At 41.5% G+C, this 16491-nt stretch overlaps 1 protein-coding gene across 2 annotated transcripts in view; it reads right to left on the bottom strand.

Annotated features, from left to right (window-relative positions):
• sesn1 (sestrin 1) overlaps positions 1–16491 on the bottom strand; it is a 51506-nt gene that overhangs the window by 3344 nt on the left and 31671 nt on the right. The window contains exons 1-5 of one of the 2 annotated variants that reach the window (XM_079571690.1): positions 1686–1936; positions 908–973; positions 624–824; positions 360–542; positions 2–235 (exon numbers count right to left, since the gene is read on the bottom strand). In XM_079571690.1, the coding sequence (XP_079427816.1) occupies positions 2–235; positions 360–542; positions 624–824; positions 908–973; positions 1686–1787 (786 nt within the window). In that variant the 5' untranslated portion in view covers positions 1788–1936. Of the gene's footprint in view, position 1; positions 236–359; positions 543–623; positions 825–907; positions 974–1685; positions 1937–16491 lie in introns of those variants that run through there. The other variant, XM_079571689.1, reaches the window with a different exon arrangement.

Raw genomic sequence — 16491 nt, 5'->3', positions numbered from 1 at the left:
CCTGGTTGCCCAAATCGTCATGGTGATATGCGTGCCCGTTGCCATTAGCGATGTCACAAACGCAGTACTGGCTTAGGGAGGGGGGTCTGAAGGTGTGTCCTCCGTCACAGTGGAGCTCGGGGGTGATGCCACAGCCAAAAGTGAACGAGGCCAGGGAGTGGTAGTGTGTTAGGAGGACCACTGCATGGATGAGCTCTGCCAGGGACCAGCTGTGCTCCTCCGCCTTCAGAAGGTGCTAAAAACAAAAGAGAGAGCACAACAGCGTTTAATATAGTTCTGCCTTTCATCGTCACTTTAAACACGGTCTCTTTCTTTGCAGCAAACTCTGCCCCAGAGTTATACTATATTATGCCTTGTACCTCGATGTGCTCCTTGGTGAGGAGCCAGGGCCGGTGCGCCAGGATCTTGTTGAGTTCTCCGAGCTGCTGCAGTTTCTGTGGAGCTTCATCCAGACCGTTCAGCCACTTGGGATTACCCCCCACCTGGAGGAAGTCATTGACGTGTAGGTTGACCAGGTAGGAGCACTGATGTCTAGCTGCCGCCTGAAGAATATAAATAAGTTAATCACCGTCCGTGGTATGTAATATGAAAACAAATCTTTTATACGAGTATCTCTACAGTACCATTATGCCGATGTAGTGTCGGTAGTGCAAAGGCAGGGGCCCGTCCATCTGTAGCAGATAGTGCTGTGTACGGAGAAAGCTCTCCAGATACTGAGGGTGGAAGCTCATCACGAGGGAAATGTTGTCCAAGCGCCCGAGGGCTGCGAATGCATCCTCAAATATTGACTGCGTCCGGCCGTCCACTTTACTGACCTGGAGAATCTATGAGAAGAGAAAAAGGAATAAGTTCCTTTCTCACAAGGAAAAGAGAACACATCAATTCAAATGGGGAAAAAGAGCCGTACCTCTTTTTCAGGGATAAATCTGCTTGGTCCGTTGCCAAGGGGTCTTGGGATCCTTATTCCCAAGTCCTGTAAAAACAAAAAACAAAGACGCCCTTTAGACATCACACAAAGATCTGCCGTTTCTGCAAGTGTCCTGCTCACCACAGCTTGCTTTACATTCACATACAATGTAGATTTTTCACAATTCCAAGTATCATTAACAAGCTGAGGAAGGTCAATCTATTCACATCCCCAACTGGATTTGTCCAATAAATCCAATGGTAATCGCGCATAAATTAAAAACGCATTAAATAATTAGTGATTGTCAGTGAAAAACACAAAAGGTTAACTTAGCATCATGCCATATGAAAGACAAAAGCCCTGGACATAGCGCTTTGAGCCGCTGTAAGTTTCCGCAGCTTGCCTCGACATGTCCCAGCACTGACAGAGGCTCTGCAGTGGGGCTAACAATGAGCAGAGGACGGAGTGAATGAATGACAACCAAAAACAGCGTTATTCTGGATACAAGCCACTGTCATGGCAAAGGACAATGCAAGTCTTCAATAAAAATGCACTGCTTTTAAACTGACATGACACATTGGAGAGGACAGAGGGGATAAACTGCTGTCTGTGGTAAACAAGCTCCGGACAAAGACTGTCATGCACTTTGTTTCCTCCAAGAAAACGGGCAACAAGAAAACACTGAAATGCAACATTTACAACAAAAGGCAAAAAGATACTCTGATATATCCTTGAGATATTAACTCGTTAAAAGGGTACGATCATGTTTTGTCCTTACCTTCTTACTAAGCCGTTCACAATGGGAACATATCTTTAGGAGGTTTGTCACTGCGAATGAATTATTTCCAGCGGATTCTGTCGGTGCCACTGCGTGCCTCATATCGTGTTTTCGCCGTGACTAAAGATTAGCAGTCCCATATAAGTTAAAAATGTAATTAAATGGCTCTGTCCTCCTCTCTTTGTTCCTTGAGGCACTGGGTAAAGTGCTCAGTAGTCAGCTGTTGCAGCTCTACAGCAGAATACCGTCCTCCTAGGCATACATTCAGTATAAGACGGGGCTCGTTTGATTGACGTCCCGGCTGAGCCAATCAGAAAACGAAAACAGCCTCCTCTCAGCCAATGGGGAGCGAGAGGGGCACGTGTGGGCGGAGCGATCCGTGAGGGGAGAGGGGGGTCCGAAACGTGAGCAGAAAGACCAATCCCCCTGTAAGAAAACATCATCACTTCTCTCTCCGCTTCTTTTGTTCTGCACAGCCATTGATCATGATTGAATATTCTGTCATGCAATGCAATGTGCACGCGCAATAATCCATCAACGTGATTGCATGGTGATAGTCTTCCAAATCACTTTAATTGAGGGATCAATCAATCATTTTGATAAGTTCATATGTTGACAATCAAGACCACGGTGGACAGTTAATTTGTCACCTGGAGATGCACTGCATAACTTTATTGAACACAGACAGGTCTACCATATGCAATGACAAAGCATCGGCCAAAACCTCCTATCTGCTGCACAATGGGTCCTATCCCCAAATGTGACTAAGCACAGCCCACAGCAAAAGTCTAAAGATCAGCATCTGCAAGCAACACCCCAATGACAACTGCAGGACTGTGCAACAAAAACAGGCTTCTTTCAGTTAGTGCCTTGCAGCGCAGCCTATCAGACCGCACATAACGCTACATGTCCACCAATCAGGTCCGGACGACTTTAAAAAGGCAGGGGAAGTGTAGATAAGGGACGCAGCAGCGCTTATGGCTTTGTTTATGCCGGTTTTGCAAAAACAAATTCACAAGAGTGGTATATCTGGTTTATTATAACATAGGTGAGTCATTGCACACTTGCCGTTATGTCAGAAAGAAGACGAGCTCTACATGATTATTATAAATGGGGTTTGCCACTTTTATGAAGATGAACCGGGATTTTAACATAAAAAGTGTCCAGGTCAGAAATAACAAAGGGGTTTCTTGCAGAAGCCAAAGTAAGTCAGAAAGCCCAGTAGCTTGTATTGGCCATTCAACGCATACAAAACAGGATCATGTTTCCCAAATGGTTTCAAAATAACATCTCAGGCTTGTATACTATGCGCTGGGTTTGAAAAGTAATGGTGGTTGAATGTAAGGATACTGCACAAAACAAGTATTTGATTAAGTAACGGCTAAAAATAACCCGGGCACACAAAGGTGAGTTGACAAAATGCTCTTAACTTTGATCGAGAGCTTGCCCCGCAGGTTTCACAGCCAATGGCAAGAACCCAGCCGTGTTCGGTGATATAGCCCAGTATTCAGCACGTTCATTGTGTGTGTGTGTGTGTGTGTGGGACCCCTCGGCTCCCCCCTCTCTCTCCCTGTGGGTGTCTCTCCTGATGTCACAGAGGGAGGGGTGGGTAGGTGGGGGGGTAAACATGTTCCCAGGGCTGGAGTCAGCAGAGAAGAGGCCGGTCAGCGTTAGTCAGGGACACGCCAAAAAAGCGCTTAGGCTATCGGGGTCTGGCATTGTCCCACTGGGATGAACTGTCCCTCACAAATGCATCCGTATATGTGTACTCAAACTCATATCATTTATAGAGGTTATGTGAACATACTCTACTGGGAGAAGCCAAATCAGAGAAAGGCCTTTTCCAGTCCCGACATTTGGGGCAAGCTGGAGCTCAGATGAACGGGTCTCCAACTCAACTTCTGTTAATCAATAGCTGTCAAACATTGTCCTTAAATATGAGCTAAAACATATATAAAAAGTGCACAAAAGAGCCGTGGAACAACTCTATTAGCTGCAGAGTCACTACTGGCCTGGTAACGCACTGTAGTGTCCAAACACCTACGATCCCCATTGAATTATTAGTATGGAATGCACCAGGGATTAGAGCAGTTTTGATGACACATCTCGGCTCTGTTATTGCTTAGACAGTTTTGGCATATATGAAAATGAGGAAACACAAACTTAAAGTGTTATGTGGAAGATTACTCATATTATGAGAGAAAGAGAAATTGAAACGTCAATATATGATGGCATGGAAATCACCTAAAGTCTTAATTTCAGCTACTGTGGTTTATATAGGTTTATGACAGTTTGTCCTTTTCAAAGGCAAAAGGAGAAAAAGCTTTAAGTGAGTTTTGGGCCGACAATACTATATTTTGTCTGTGTACATTTCTTATGCCAAAACATCAAACAGTAGTTTAGATCAGTTGTGGCTAAAAAGCAGGTGTCTGAGGTTGCGGATACGAAAGGTGTCTTTAAGTAACCTACTGTAGATGTGAGTCTTCGGTGACAGGAAGTTTTTATTATATGGGGAACAAGACAAAACGTTCAGTACTCCAATGGAGTTGTTAACCGGCCATACCGCCTTTGTTAGTGATGTTGCTTGATTAATCCGTGCTGAAAGACATATTTCTCCTCTTTTGAACAGACAATAAAGTTATATTCTTCATCTTCTTTGCTCTTCCAGATCTCAGAAGCTAAGCAGGGTTGGTATTTGAATGGGAGACTGTTTGGGAACACCACTTGGGTGAATGTAGTGTGTGAGTGAGTGCTTGGTGATGGTCAGAGGGGCCGATTGACAGCAATGTATAGCGTCTAGCGTGTCCAGAAAAGCGCTATGTAAAAAAACAATAGAGAAGCTAAAAAAAAAGTGCAAGACATGGTAGTAAACTATAGTTAAATTTGACTGTGTTCACGACTGAGCAAAGTGCGTTTTTTACAGCCACTTTTCCAACAAACAAACTTAATGCTTCACGGTCAGCTGATAGTGTCAGAGAGAAAGGTATTTTCCACAAACTCTGCAGCTTTTCAGTCTTCAGCAACAAGTTACTATTGCATAAGAACTTTGCAAAACATTGATTTAAAGATGTGAAAAATAATACATTGCATGCACCTTTTTAATGAAACAAGTCAGGTATACAAGTAATCATTTTCACTAAAAGAAAAAAAAGTTTCAGGGAATTTGACCAGTTTTCCTCTTAGCTTTGTTTGGAAACATGTCTATTACGTAGCACTGTATATGTCAGAGAAGATTTTGGATAAGGATTTAGAGCAAGTCCTTTTCCACATCAAGCAATGCTACTTTATTGAACACTAGTTTAGTAAACTTAACTGCACTTTTCCCAAGATCAAGAAAAACTTTTTTATGAGGTTGTATGAGAATTAGCAACAGCCCTAAATGTGATAAAACTCAGGGAGGAAGTTATGCCAGAAGTAAACTGTATTCATGTGAGACTAAAGGCTGAAAAACACACCAGAGAACCACAAAAAAAACTGTGTAGATGTTCAACAAGTGGCAGACATCCACCAGACCAGTTCAAAGGCAGCCAATCAGGGCAGAGGAAGCAGAAACTCTCCTGCCTCTGCACAAGCCTAGCAACAGGCTGCAGCCAATCACGAGCAAAAACAAACACTTTTGTTGGCCAATCACAGCTGCTCTGAGGAAGAAAAAAAAGTAGAGGAAAAAAAAAACAAAGAAAAAAAGTTTTGCAGAGGCATAAAGTTTACTCAAAGTTAGCTGCAGCTTTATAAAAAGTCGAGGAGTCCCAGCAAAGGGACTCTTTCTGATAATTGCAAGTTGTAAGTAATTACTCGACTCTCACTAACCAAAACAACTCTCCCCTTCTTCAACAGCCAACACTGAACCACAAGGTTGAACTCACGCCAACGCCTCAAAACATGGACTGAAAAACAACCGCACACTGCTTTAGTTAAACCCTTAAGACTTGTTAGCTGTACTTTTCAAAACACAGATTTTATCAGTTTTTTACACGTGCTGAACGTTCTCATCTTTCTAAGAGTGAAAAAGTGCAGCGTTAGTATATCCCCCACCCCGCTCTCTTCAAACATGACTGGAGTTTAGAGCCTGTTCATCTATCATTGCATTTATGTTGGAGCCCTGCACGCTTAACCCCTTCCTGCCTGACTGAGGACTTTGCAAACCGAAAAAGTAAAGGGAAAATAACACTTTCCATCTTGTACAACAGTTATTCAAATCCAAAAACCATTATGTGACGAGTTGTTTTTCTTTTACATCAGCTAAAATAGGAAGTGCGTTACAGATTACGAGGCTTTTGATAAGAGAAACTGGGACATGGGGGGCATATTATCACACATTGTACAGTCATACACTCATACAGTGTTATTATTTGTCTTTTAGAGCTTGTTTTTATTGTCTTTTCAAGCTACTGCAATTTCCCCTCATGGATCAGATAAGTTTGTCAAAGTCTACATTCATTTTCAGTAGGATAACTGGCCAGGAGCAGACGGACACCAGGCTGGTGAATTGATAGAGTGTGAAAGTTGCAGGTTGTTGGCAGTAAACGGAGCGCTCAGTCAAAAAACTTGTCAATTTTCAAATATTTAAGAAAGCCCTCAAACTGGGATAAAGAATAGAAAATGTTTCCTATGCAGCTCGAGTCAGGTTTCGGATGTGATTGTGTCTGAGCCAACTCCCTTGCCCCGTCAGAGCCAGTCTTCCCTGTGGTCTCCTGTCTGATCTGCGCTGGAGCTGGCAGCCTATCACAGGAGGGTGGGCCCGCTGTCCTGAGGGGAGAGGTGTACAGCGTACCCCTCCCCTTGTCCCCCCTCTCGTCAGGCTGTCCCATCCTGCGCCAACAATAAGAGGAGGCAGCTTTCCTTTTAGATTCTGTGAAACTGAGGAGAACACAAAGGAACGTACATGGAAACAGGGGGAAAGGCAATCTGTAATGGCACGATGAGAAACACTGACCACGAGTCTCGAGTGATGAAAAATTAGGCCCGTTGCCATAGTAGCAATTAACAAAACCTTTTTAATGGTCAAAATAGACCCATGAATGGCATTCCCTAACATGAAAAGTGAATGCTCCTTTGGCCAGGCAATTTTAAAACCGCTCCAGGCTTTTGACAGTGATGCATGTCCACAGATTTGGTGGTAAATTTGCAATATGATGCCAGAAACACACTGGTTTGTATCGCGAGTGCGCACGTGAGGAAAAGTGAGTTCCCGGGGATGTTTTTGTAACTGAGAAAAGGGCAGCTGTCACAATACAACAAGCTGCAAGTGAAAAGAACCCATAGAAAAACACAAAATACCAAACTCCCTTGTGCTATCTTTAGCCGATGACAAACACACACACGCACACACACACGCACACACACACACACACACACACACACACACACACACACGCACACACACACGCACGCACGCACGAGTCACAGCGATTCAATAACGTACTGTCTGCCTGTCCCCTTACCCCATTACGTCCTTGCTATTCCCTCAACAACAAGTCCCAAATGTCTGCTCTACTTTTCCTAAATTCAACAATGCACCTTATTCCCTGTTAGCCGTGCTATCTAAAAACATGCTAACAAGCTAACAAAGTGCAATGCCAACTGTCTAAAGAAAACAAGTTTCCCCCCCTCTCTCTTTTGCTGACTGTGCAGAATAGAAATGATTCATCTCACTGGGAACACAGCCAGAACTGTTGTTGGTTGGACGCAGTATAAATTTTAATAGTCTCCTTTTAACACAGGGAACAAAGGTCTTAGGGTCAGTACGGACATGATTCAGTCCCTGCATAAATATCTATAAAGAAGAACATTATATCGACAGATTAAAGAAGCGCGCATCAATTAAACTCAAGTTTAACAAGGGCTCAACAAGTCAGGGCTGTTACACAATAGCAGAGCTATTGTTTTTGCCACATTCAAAGGCCGGAGACTAAATGTGCACTTGCAATAAGGCTAAGGTCACTACACTAGCACCTGCATAGCGTGATAATAACATGGAAACAAGATAGTGCCTTAAAGTGTAATAACATGGTAATTAGCCTCTAGTAATTACATGGCAAAAATACACATATTTTTTCATGGTAATATGACTAATCCTAACCCAGTTGCATTCTTGGTAATAACATGGAAACAGGGCTGCAATTCGCATTATCCCTTGTTATTCATATTACCCTGCAATTTCTATTATAATACTATTAAATTACTATTAAAGCGATATTTCAGGATTTTTGACATAGGGCCTAATTTCCTAGTTATCCAGAGTGTTGTTGATTTCTGGAGATAAATCTATTTTTTACTTCATGCAGTCCTCATATTTGAAGAGTTTAGTGGTGCTAGGCTAGCGCTAGGCTAGTGCATGTCTATGGTAACTAGTAGCCTGCTTTAAAAACCGTCTGACCCAAGCACAGTGCACCTGAGGCAAATCACTTACAACACCAGACTACCGATATTTAATGTCTGTGTCCATAGAATAATTAAAACCATTTTGCATTTAAAATAACTTATATTTGAGCAGCATCAGCTTCGTAGTTGTAAGCTACGCAGCAGCGGAGTGATCTGCTAGGAAATAGTCCCTCAAAATGCGGTAATTCATGTGATGCAAGGTCAGTTATATTTAAAAAATTATTCTATCGACACAGACATTTATATCGGTACGGGAGTCGGCCGTTATAAGTGATTTGCCTCAGGTGATCTGTGCTTGGGTCAGACGGTTTTTAAAGCAGGCTACTAGTTACCATAGACATGCACGAGCCTAGCATTAGCATAGCACCACAAAATCCACAAAAATCCCTTTAAAGTTAAGTGCAACCCAACAATGCAATGTAAACAATTCTTACAAATGTAAAAGTGACCACAAAATAAAAAGAAAGGGAATATTAATGCTGGGTCTTATTATCGAACAGAAGAGCGCGGAGCGAAGCAGTTCCAAACTAAAAAGTCAACGACACTCATATTTTTCACAGTGTTGCCATAGCGATGACAAGAAATCCCCAATTTATTCTAATGAGAAAACGGTAAAATCACTGAATTCTCCTCCTGGGGTTTAACCAAAGGAGCTCAGATTTTGTGGAAATGATCTAAAGAAGTGTAAATCAAAAGCTATCCACCTTTTTTGCAGCTACATTTTTCATTGTTTGCATTATTACATTGTTGTTTCAACCTTGTGAGCCTTGCCACGTGGAAGGCGCTCTACAAATAAACTGTATTTGCTCAGGGATTTGAACAATTAGCCCTTAAATAAGCCATTGAAATGTTGCCACTCGTACCATAAATCTAGATTTCTGGGTGTTTTGTTTTCTCAGCAAACCTGATGATATTGTGTAGCCGTAGCTTAACCTGCATTATCTTCCTTGAAACCTGGAAGACAAAACAAGCCAGTTACTCCTGTATGGAACAGAGGAGAGTAGGAACAGAGAAAGCAGTGATCCGGACACCTGCACATGATAAGGTCAGGAGTAATACATCATACGGAGCCACTGCAGGATCTGAAACTATTGTGCCTTGAAACACATTCACTAGTTTCACTGCTGCCCTTCTCTCTTTCCGCTCCTAAATCTGTGTAACCTTTAAGTAATATTCGGATTTGTGAAAGCGGTGAGATGTGATACACGCTTGTACTTTAAGAGGGGATGTGATAGGGTCTACACGTACACGTCCCTCTTTAAAAACTGTTTTGCCCCGTGTCCTGTTACTTCATTAATTGCCAATGAAGGCCCGTCGGGGGAAGACAAAAAACAAAATAAGAACGATCCGAGCCTCTTCTCAATGCGACGTCACGCCTGCACAGTGGCCCATAAATGTTTAATGTGTTATGAAATGTCTCTTTGATTAGCAGGAAACTCAATCACCACCACTCTCCTGCACGAGCGACGTCACCCAGTCCATTAGCTCTATCAAAGTACGAAAATAAAAACATCAAAAAGTCATCTGTGTCTTGCCTAGTTTTCAAGTCTAAGTGATGTTATTGTTTTATGTACTGTTTTTGTGCATGTTTATACATTTTTATTTACACTGACTATTTCTTTTAGTCAGTGGCTCTTTGTGGGTTTCACTGTATTTATGTTTAGATGCCAGACTTTTCATGTGGAACTTTATTTTTTTATTTTAGTGGCATATTTATTTTTTAAAGCAGTACTAAGTAACTTGTTTACCTTCATACATCATTTTCGTAGTCCTTCTGGGGGTAATACAAGTGTTAATGGGATGATTGGAGGGTCTTTCATCTCCCCCAGGGGTCTCTGGCCAGAAAACCACAATTGCAACTTCACTGCCACCGGGTAGGAGCCACCAATACACACTAATGGAATCACGAAGAAGAAGCTAACAGGCTAACGGGCAAAGCTAACTGTGGGCTAGCGCCACTTAAACAGTATTTACAGCAACGTTTAAGTGAAAAAAAATATCTCCATCGTGTAATTGGATGTACAATATCCCTCTCTAGTATTTACTCTCACGGACAATTAATAAGTAAAAAATCGCAACATGCTACGACACCTGCAGTGGTGCTTATGGGCATGAGTTACTTAGTACTGCTTTAATGTTATGCTGTCTTTTGTATATACTGTATTGTGGCTTGCGCTGAGTAAAAATGTAAATAGTGAGTTTAAAGAAAATTGCCATGATAAATATCCGACAAAACACTAATTGCAACTTGTGCACACAAACCGGGATCTGTGCTGTACCTCTGAGTGCTCCTTGTCTATACTATACATATTTACAGGCCATTATGTATGCATGGACAGTATGTTCCTCCATGTTTCCGCTGACGGCATAAACATGTTTAGTGCAGGACCAGGTATATGTCCAATGCAGAGCAGGACTGGTCTTTCGGTCTCCTTCAGCCCTTATAGCAGATTTTTGTGTTTCCAACACTGAGAGCAGGAGGCCTCGCTCTCCACATATCAACAAGTTCAAAGGTCAGAGGGAGAAGCCTGAGTCTTAGTTTACGTCTGCCCTCACATAAACCTGAGTGACCTCACCTCGTCTCCGTGTTTACCCACTAAAGCCTTAGCATTGTCCTCATTGTTCCAGCGAAAAGTCTCCTGATGGTGTCAAAATATGAACGTGTGAGTTGAATGAGGACAAGTAGAGGCCCATTGTGTGTTACTGCACGGGGCTTGCGCTTGCATGTTGTGAAGTAAAACACGAGCTTGTATATGTGGTTTGAAGCAGCAGAGACTTCAAAATATCAAAATACTCAGAGCTTAACGAAATCCGGTGCTCTGGTCCGGTGTGCAAGCATGAAAAAAGAGGATGAAGTTGAGTAAAACTTGAACATTTGAAATGGAAGATATATAAATAATTAATAGAATGGTGCAAGCTTTAGAGTATTTTAGTTTTTATTATAAACACAACTCACTTCGTGAGGTCAGGGGTTCTGGACATGAAAATGAAAGGCCTAAGGGAAAAAAGACTGGGAGCTTTGGAAACCTATTATTTTGTTAAAAAGTATAGGAAAAGGTGCATTAAACTGTATACATCATAAAACAAAACAATAAAAAAGTTCAATAGTTTTTTCTTTGTGGCCACGGCAAATAATTGTTTATTTTACTTGGGTTTTGTGCTGGACCTGGAAGCCCTTACCCTATTCCCATCCACAACTGTGCTTTGTATTTGTACAAACAAAGATGCCTATATTGTATAATAGAGGAATGAAACATCCTTATTTTATGCACTACACTCTCCTATAATAAACACTGTTTGTGAGCAGTTCTTTTGTATAACGTTGGTCTCACTGGTAACACACTTGTAGATTGGATTGTGTGCTTTCTCTGAGCGCAGCATGGACCTCATAACCTCTGAGAAAAGTGTGTCTGCGGTGTGTGCGCGCTGCCACAGTGAGTGTCGGACATATTTGCTCGGGGGTTAATCAATTACAGAGTTGTGGGACCGAAAAGGAGCACAAACCAAGCGCTGAAAAAAGTCTTGCCTTTGCAGTTTTACCATAGACTTGAATGACGTACACACATTTCTGTATCAGAGCCGAGATAGCAGCTAACGGCTGATTGCATTGCGTCTGACAAACAACATTCCTCGCTTTTTTTTTCACAAAACGAGTGAGGGCAAATCGAGGAGTCAATATATTCTGAGCAAGGCAAAAACGCAAAAAGTTTTAACACTGAGATTGCCTTAGCGGCGCGATGATAAGATGAGTGACGAGAAATATCGATATCCTTTGAAACATGATGTAAAAGCATCAAACAAGAAGATACATGGAAAGAGATTAAGACAGAGCACAAAAAACAAACTTCCAGGTCAAACGCTAAAAATGTACAGTCACAAAATTCACCATGTTGTTGGTAAAAGGCAACAACGTCCATGGATAAAATGACTTGGTTAGCAGCCGGGACACCACTTACTGCTAACATACTGTAGCATTAGATTACTTTAATGTGAGCGGTTAATTATTTTACCATTACATTAACTGAGAATTTAATGCGATTATGACAATGTAATCCCCATCTCTCTAGCTAAAAATATCAAACATGTTTCTCTTTGTTGTGTGATAGCATAGACCTGCTCAAAACTAAGAAGATATCAGTATAACTAAGTACAGTGGCTATAAAATGTATACATTTAATGTCTAAATTAGAGAATTGACTTGTACCAGTTTATGAAATCTTCTATGGAATTCAAAGATCTAATAAAAATATATTCTGCTATTTTGTTTTGCTGATTGTACAGATAACAGAGCGAGGGATTGTGGTGTGAAAATAACGAAAATATCTGGGTTTCCTGGTCCATTCCATAATAATGAACTAATGGAGACTTTAAAATGAAATGTAGTTTTTGTTTACATGAAGAATTTTGACACTACAGTGTGAATTTACCTGTTCTATGTTCTATGACTCTTTTCTCTACTTTTTAAGTTGTTTTTTTGCTAATGATAGTTTATGGACAATCTTTACCGGTACCCCCTTGACAAGGTAATATTGTATTTATAACATTCAGTCCTGAAGTCAGTCTGAGAATCACGGAGAAGCCTTAAATGTTATGTTTCGTGCTCATTAAGTCGGATCAGTGTCTCCTCCGTATCAGTGATTATGTCACACTAATGGCCGAGGTGACAGAGGCCATTCTCGATTAATGCCAAAATGGAAAGAGTGATAACCATTGAGCGGCGAGCAAGCGGCGCCTATTTGAGCAGCGGACCTTATCATGGATAAGTAAACAGCCCTCACCGTCTGGAGTGACATCATTGTCCCAGATAATCAATAACCAGCCTCTTCCTGTACAGCGCCTAAATCGATGACTTTGTACACTAGATTACCTATCTGTGCCCACTCACCTGAACGGCACAAATAGGGCACACACACGCGCGCGCACGGCGCATCCCGAGTCATTAGCAGAACCAGGACCACTGTCACACTTTGGGCCCAGGGGGAACATATTATGTGTAGTTTGAGTGCAGTGTCAGCCCATTATAGGATTAAAGTGGCCGCAGCAGTGTTCAGGCCTTCTGTTATGGAGTGCAAAGGGATAATAGCTCTGCCTGCCACAATCACATACACACACACACACCTCTGAACCACAGCATCAAGTATTAGGGCCAATCCACCAATCTGTTCCATGATAGACCCTTTCAGTGTTGGTAAACAATATGACTGCCCTTAAAAGACAGGTGTCAGAAGCTAAACAGAAATCACACGCAAGGGATCAGTAATAGCTGCCAAAAGACTCATTTAGTAATTTAACTAACATTAGCATTTAGCAAGTTTTAATATACTCCAATGGCTAAATTAAGTTGCTGAAATGTTTCCAGTATGCAGTCAGAGCTTTCCCTGTATACCTCTTCATCACATAAACATGCGTCTGGTATGTGCAATGAATGAAGCAAACAACCTGAAGTGTCTCTATGACGTTGGATGTTAGAAATGTATAGCGTCTGGGTTGTTATTGCAAACATGAGCAGAAGTACTTTTGTAACAGCGTAATGAAACAACATTGGCAAATAGCATTAGCTTAGGCTTAACAACACTACCCTCCTTTCATTTTATCTGGACATGGGACTGACTAAAGCGCACTGATATTTGCCTGGATTCCCTAAATGCAAACAAATTTGTCCTCCAGCTGTGTCTATCAAAGTCAATCTAAGATTACTGTAAAACTAACACAGGAAATGGAGATGAAATGAAAGCATGTAATATCCAACATCAAACGACAGATGACTCAAATCTGTCGCAGTAACTTTCATAAACTACTCAGAGCTGGAAGAAAACTTCCTGTTTACTGAGGACACAATGTTACGTTTTAACTCATTGTACCATAGAGTTATCTTTCAGCAATTGATTTTGATAAAGACAGTTCTTCACTATAGGGAACTATCAGCAATATGCGGTATATGTAAAGCTTTCATTGTTTCATTGTTACATGTCAACAACGCCAAGCCAGCGTCCACTCTTTTTTACTAAGATGATGCTTTTAATGTAGATTTTACTTGAACAAGGTGCAAGCCGAAACCCACTGCTTTAAAATATGTATGTTTGTGGCCTTTTTTTTCTCTGTATTTGATCTGTGGTTTTCATTTATGCTACTCTAAACTATAAATGGGATTAATCTATGTTCAAATGCCATGGGTCACTTAATAAAGAACTCCTTTAAACCCCGAGTTCGACACCTTCCCCCCCTCAAAGCAACTGACCTGTTTCATGAAGCCTCTTTCTAATGTCTAACAATGCTCAATACAATACCCCGCTTTCCCTCCTGAGTGTGATTGTGCGCACATGTCTGAAGAGGAAGCCCATTCTCCCGACTCTCTGGAGCGCTCTTGGCCTTGGGCCGATAAATAAACCTGGGCGTCTTTTAGCCAACTCAGCTCGAATCGGTACGAGGGCCATCCTGCTGTTCTGCAGACATCTCCCACCGGAAACAACCGCACAATGCTTTGGCTCTCCTTGAAGCAAACACACAAAGACGTCCAGTGCACACGAGCAAGTGAGGACAAACGGGACAGCCCCAGGTATATTATAGCTTACGACCCATATTAAACTTGCAATGACTTTTAATGCCACTTGCAATGTTACTGCAGGGACAAATACTATATAATCGCATATTGCTTATATAAGGCCTTGATAGATAAAAGTATACATTGTTTTTGTGCTTTTGTTGCAATGTGAATACTGCATTTTGCTCCTTTTGTGATCATAGTTTTGCAATTCATGAGCATTTGACGCCCCTTATTTATTGTTACCATTTTAATCTGTTTGGAGGGGCCTTGAGGTTATATAGTTGACCTGCATGAGGCCACATAAGGAGCCATGTCAGCACTCCAACATAAAAGCGGCTCTTTGCGCCGTGTCCATGCTGCAGACAATGGACAGTGGATTTGTGCCATAAGGGAAGGCTGTTGTGGAGTCACTGGGCAACTGGGGCAGCAGATGGTCCTCTTCCCTTCCACTGACACTATAGTCTGGACAGGACAGGAGGAGCAGGGTTGGCGGAGGGCGGGTGGTGGGGGAGCCGGCATGTCCACCTCTGAGCAGACACCTTTCACCGAGCACAAAGAAGGAGTGACTCAGCCGTAAACGGGCAGGACACTGATTATTTGCAAATTGAGTTGCAACACATAAAAGTTTACTGGGCCCACATGGACAGTAAAACAGGTACTAGAGTGGCTGTTGGCTGATGTACATGCCCCGTAAAGAGGACAAGCAAACAGGTAACAAACACAAAAACACAAAGTGCACCAGTAGGGGAAAGGTCGGTATAGAGAGAAAAACACTGTTGGTTTCATATCCTCTGGGGTAGTTCCTGACAACTATTTAAGGCTCTACTCAGTTTTTGCCTATAAGCGATTTGACTGTCTAAAAAGCAGCACATTGAGATCATTTATACTAAAGTTTGTATGGGATACTTGCACATATAATGCCTTATATAAAGTCAATGTTCCATAAACAAGTGAATAAAGGATTTACATAAGCTTTATAAACAGCAAAATGATGACAAAATGACCTCTTAACCCCCGCCTTAACTAAGCGCATTTTCTCCAGTTTGGTTATACCCAAATCTAAAATCTTCTTAAGTGGAGAGCAACAGCTTTCATTTGAAAGCTAAGATCTACAATACTGATTAAAATTGATCTTTTTCATTGCATTGTTGCCATCACTTTTTTCTCACTTTTTTGTTTTGTTTCACACAAAATCACATTTTCTGTCATGTTTTTGTGCATTTTTTGTACTTTATTGGTGCATTTTTGTAGCTTTTTCATTGCATTTTTGTCCATTTTTTTTATTGTTTTTTTGTCACTTTTTTATTGATTTTTGGTCACATTTTTTTCTATTTTTGTTGTCACTTTATTGATGCGTTTTTGAAGCGTTTTCATTGATTTTTAGTCACATTTTCTTTTGTTGTGTTTTTGTCTCATGTTTGTTGCTGTTTTGATGCTTTTTTAAAGAAGCTTTTAGATTTAGACTAGTAACTAACTAGGATTTCCCTATTTAAAGTGATAGACCGTAAGATTGCAAAGGGAGGAGAGAGTGGGAGCGAAATCTGAAAGTAAACAATGCAGTCCCTCCTCTCATGATTGGACCCGAAAGCCACGCCTAGTTTGCAAAATGAGGAGAGCGAGAACAAACTTTCAAAAGTAAATGATCAAGCTCCCTCCCCGTTCCCTCCTGATTGGTCCTGACAGGCCGGTTCACAGGAAAAGCTCGTCTCATTGGTCAAAGTGATCGCCCGGGGATTCTGATCAGTGTCTGAAACCCGCAAAGGGAGTTCCTTTGGAAAAAAATATTACATAAAATTACAGACACAGGTGGTCAATTATACACAATACATTTAAACTTTTAGCCTATCACTTAAATGTTGAAAGGCAGATGTTGGTTTACAT

Source organism: Gobius niger (assembly GCF_951799975.1).
Source record: "Gobius niger genome assembly, chromosome: 15".
In the NCBI taxonomy this organism is placed as follows: Eukaryota; Metazoa; Chordata; class Actinopteri; order Gobiiformes; family Gobiidae; genus Gobius; species Gobius niger.
The sequence above is the reverse complement of the archived record's forward strand: the minus strand, read 5'-3'. Positions and strand labels throughout refer to the sequence as shown.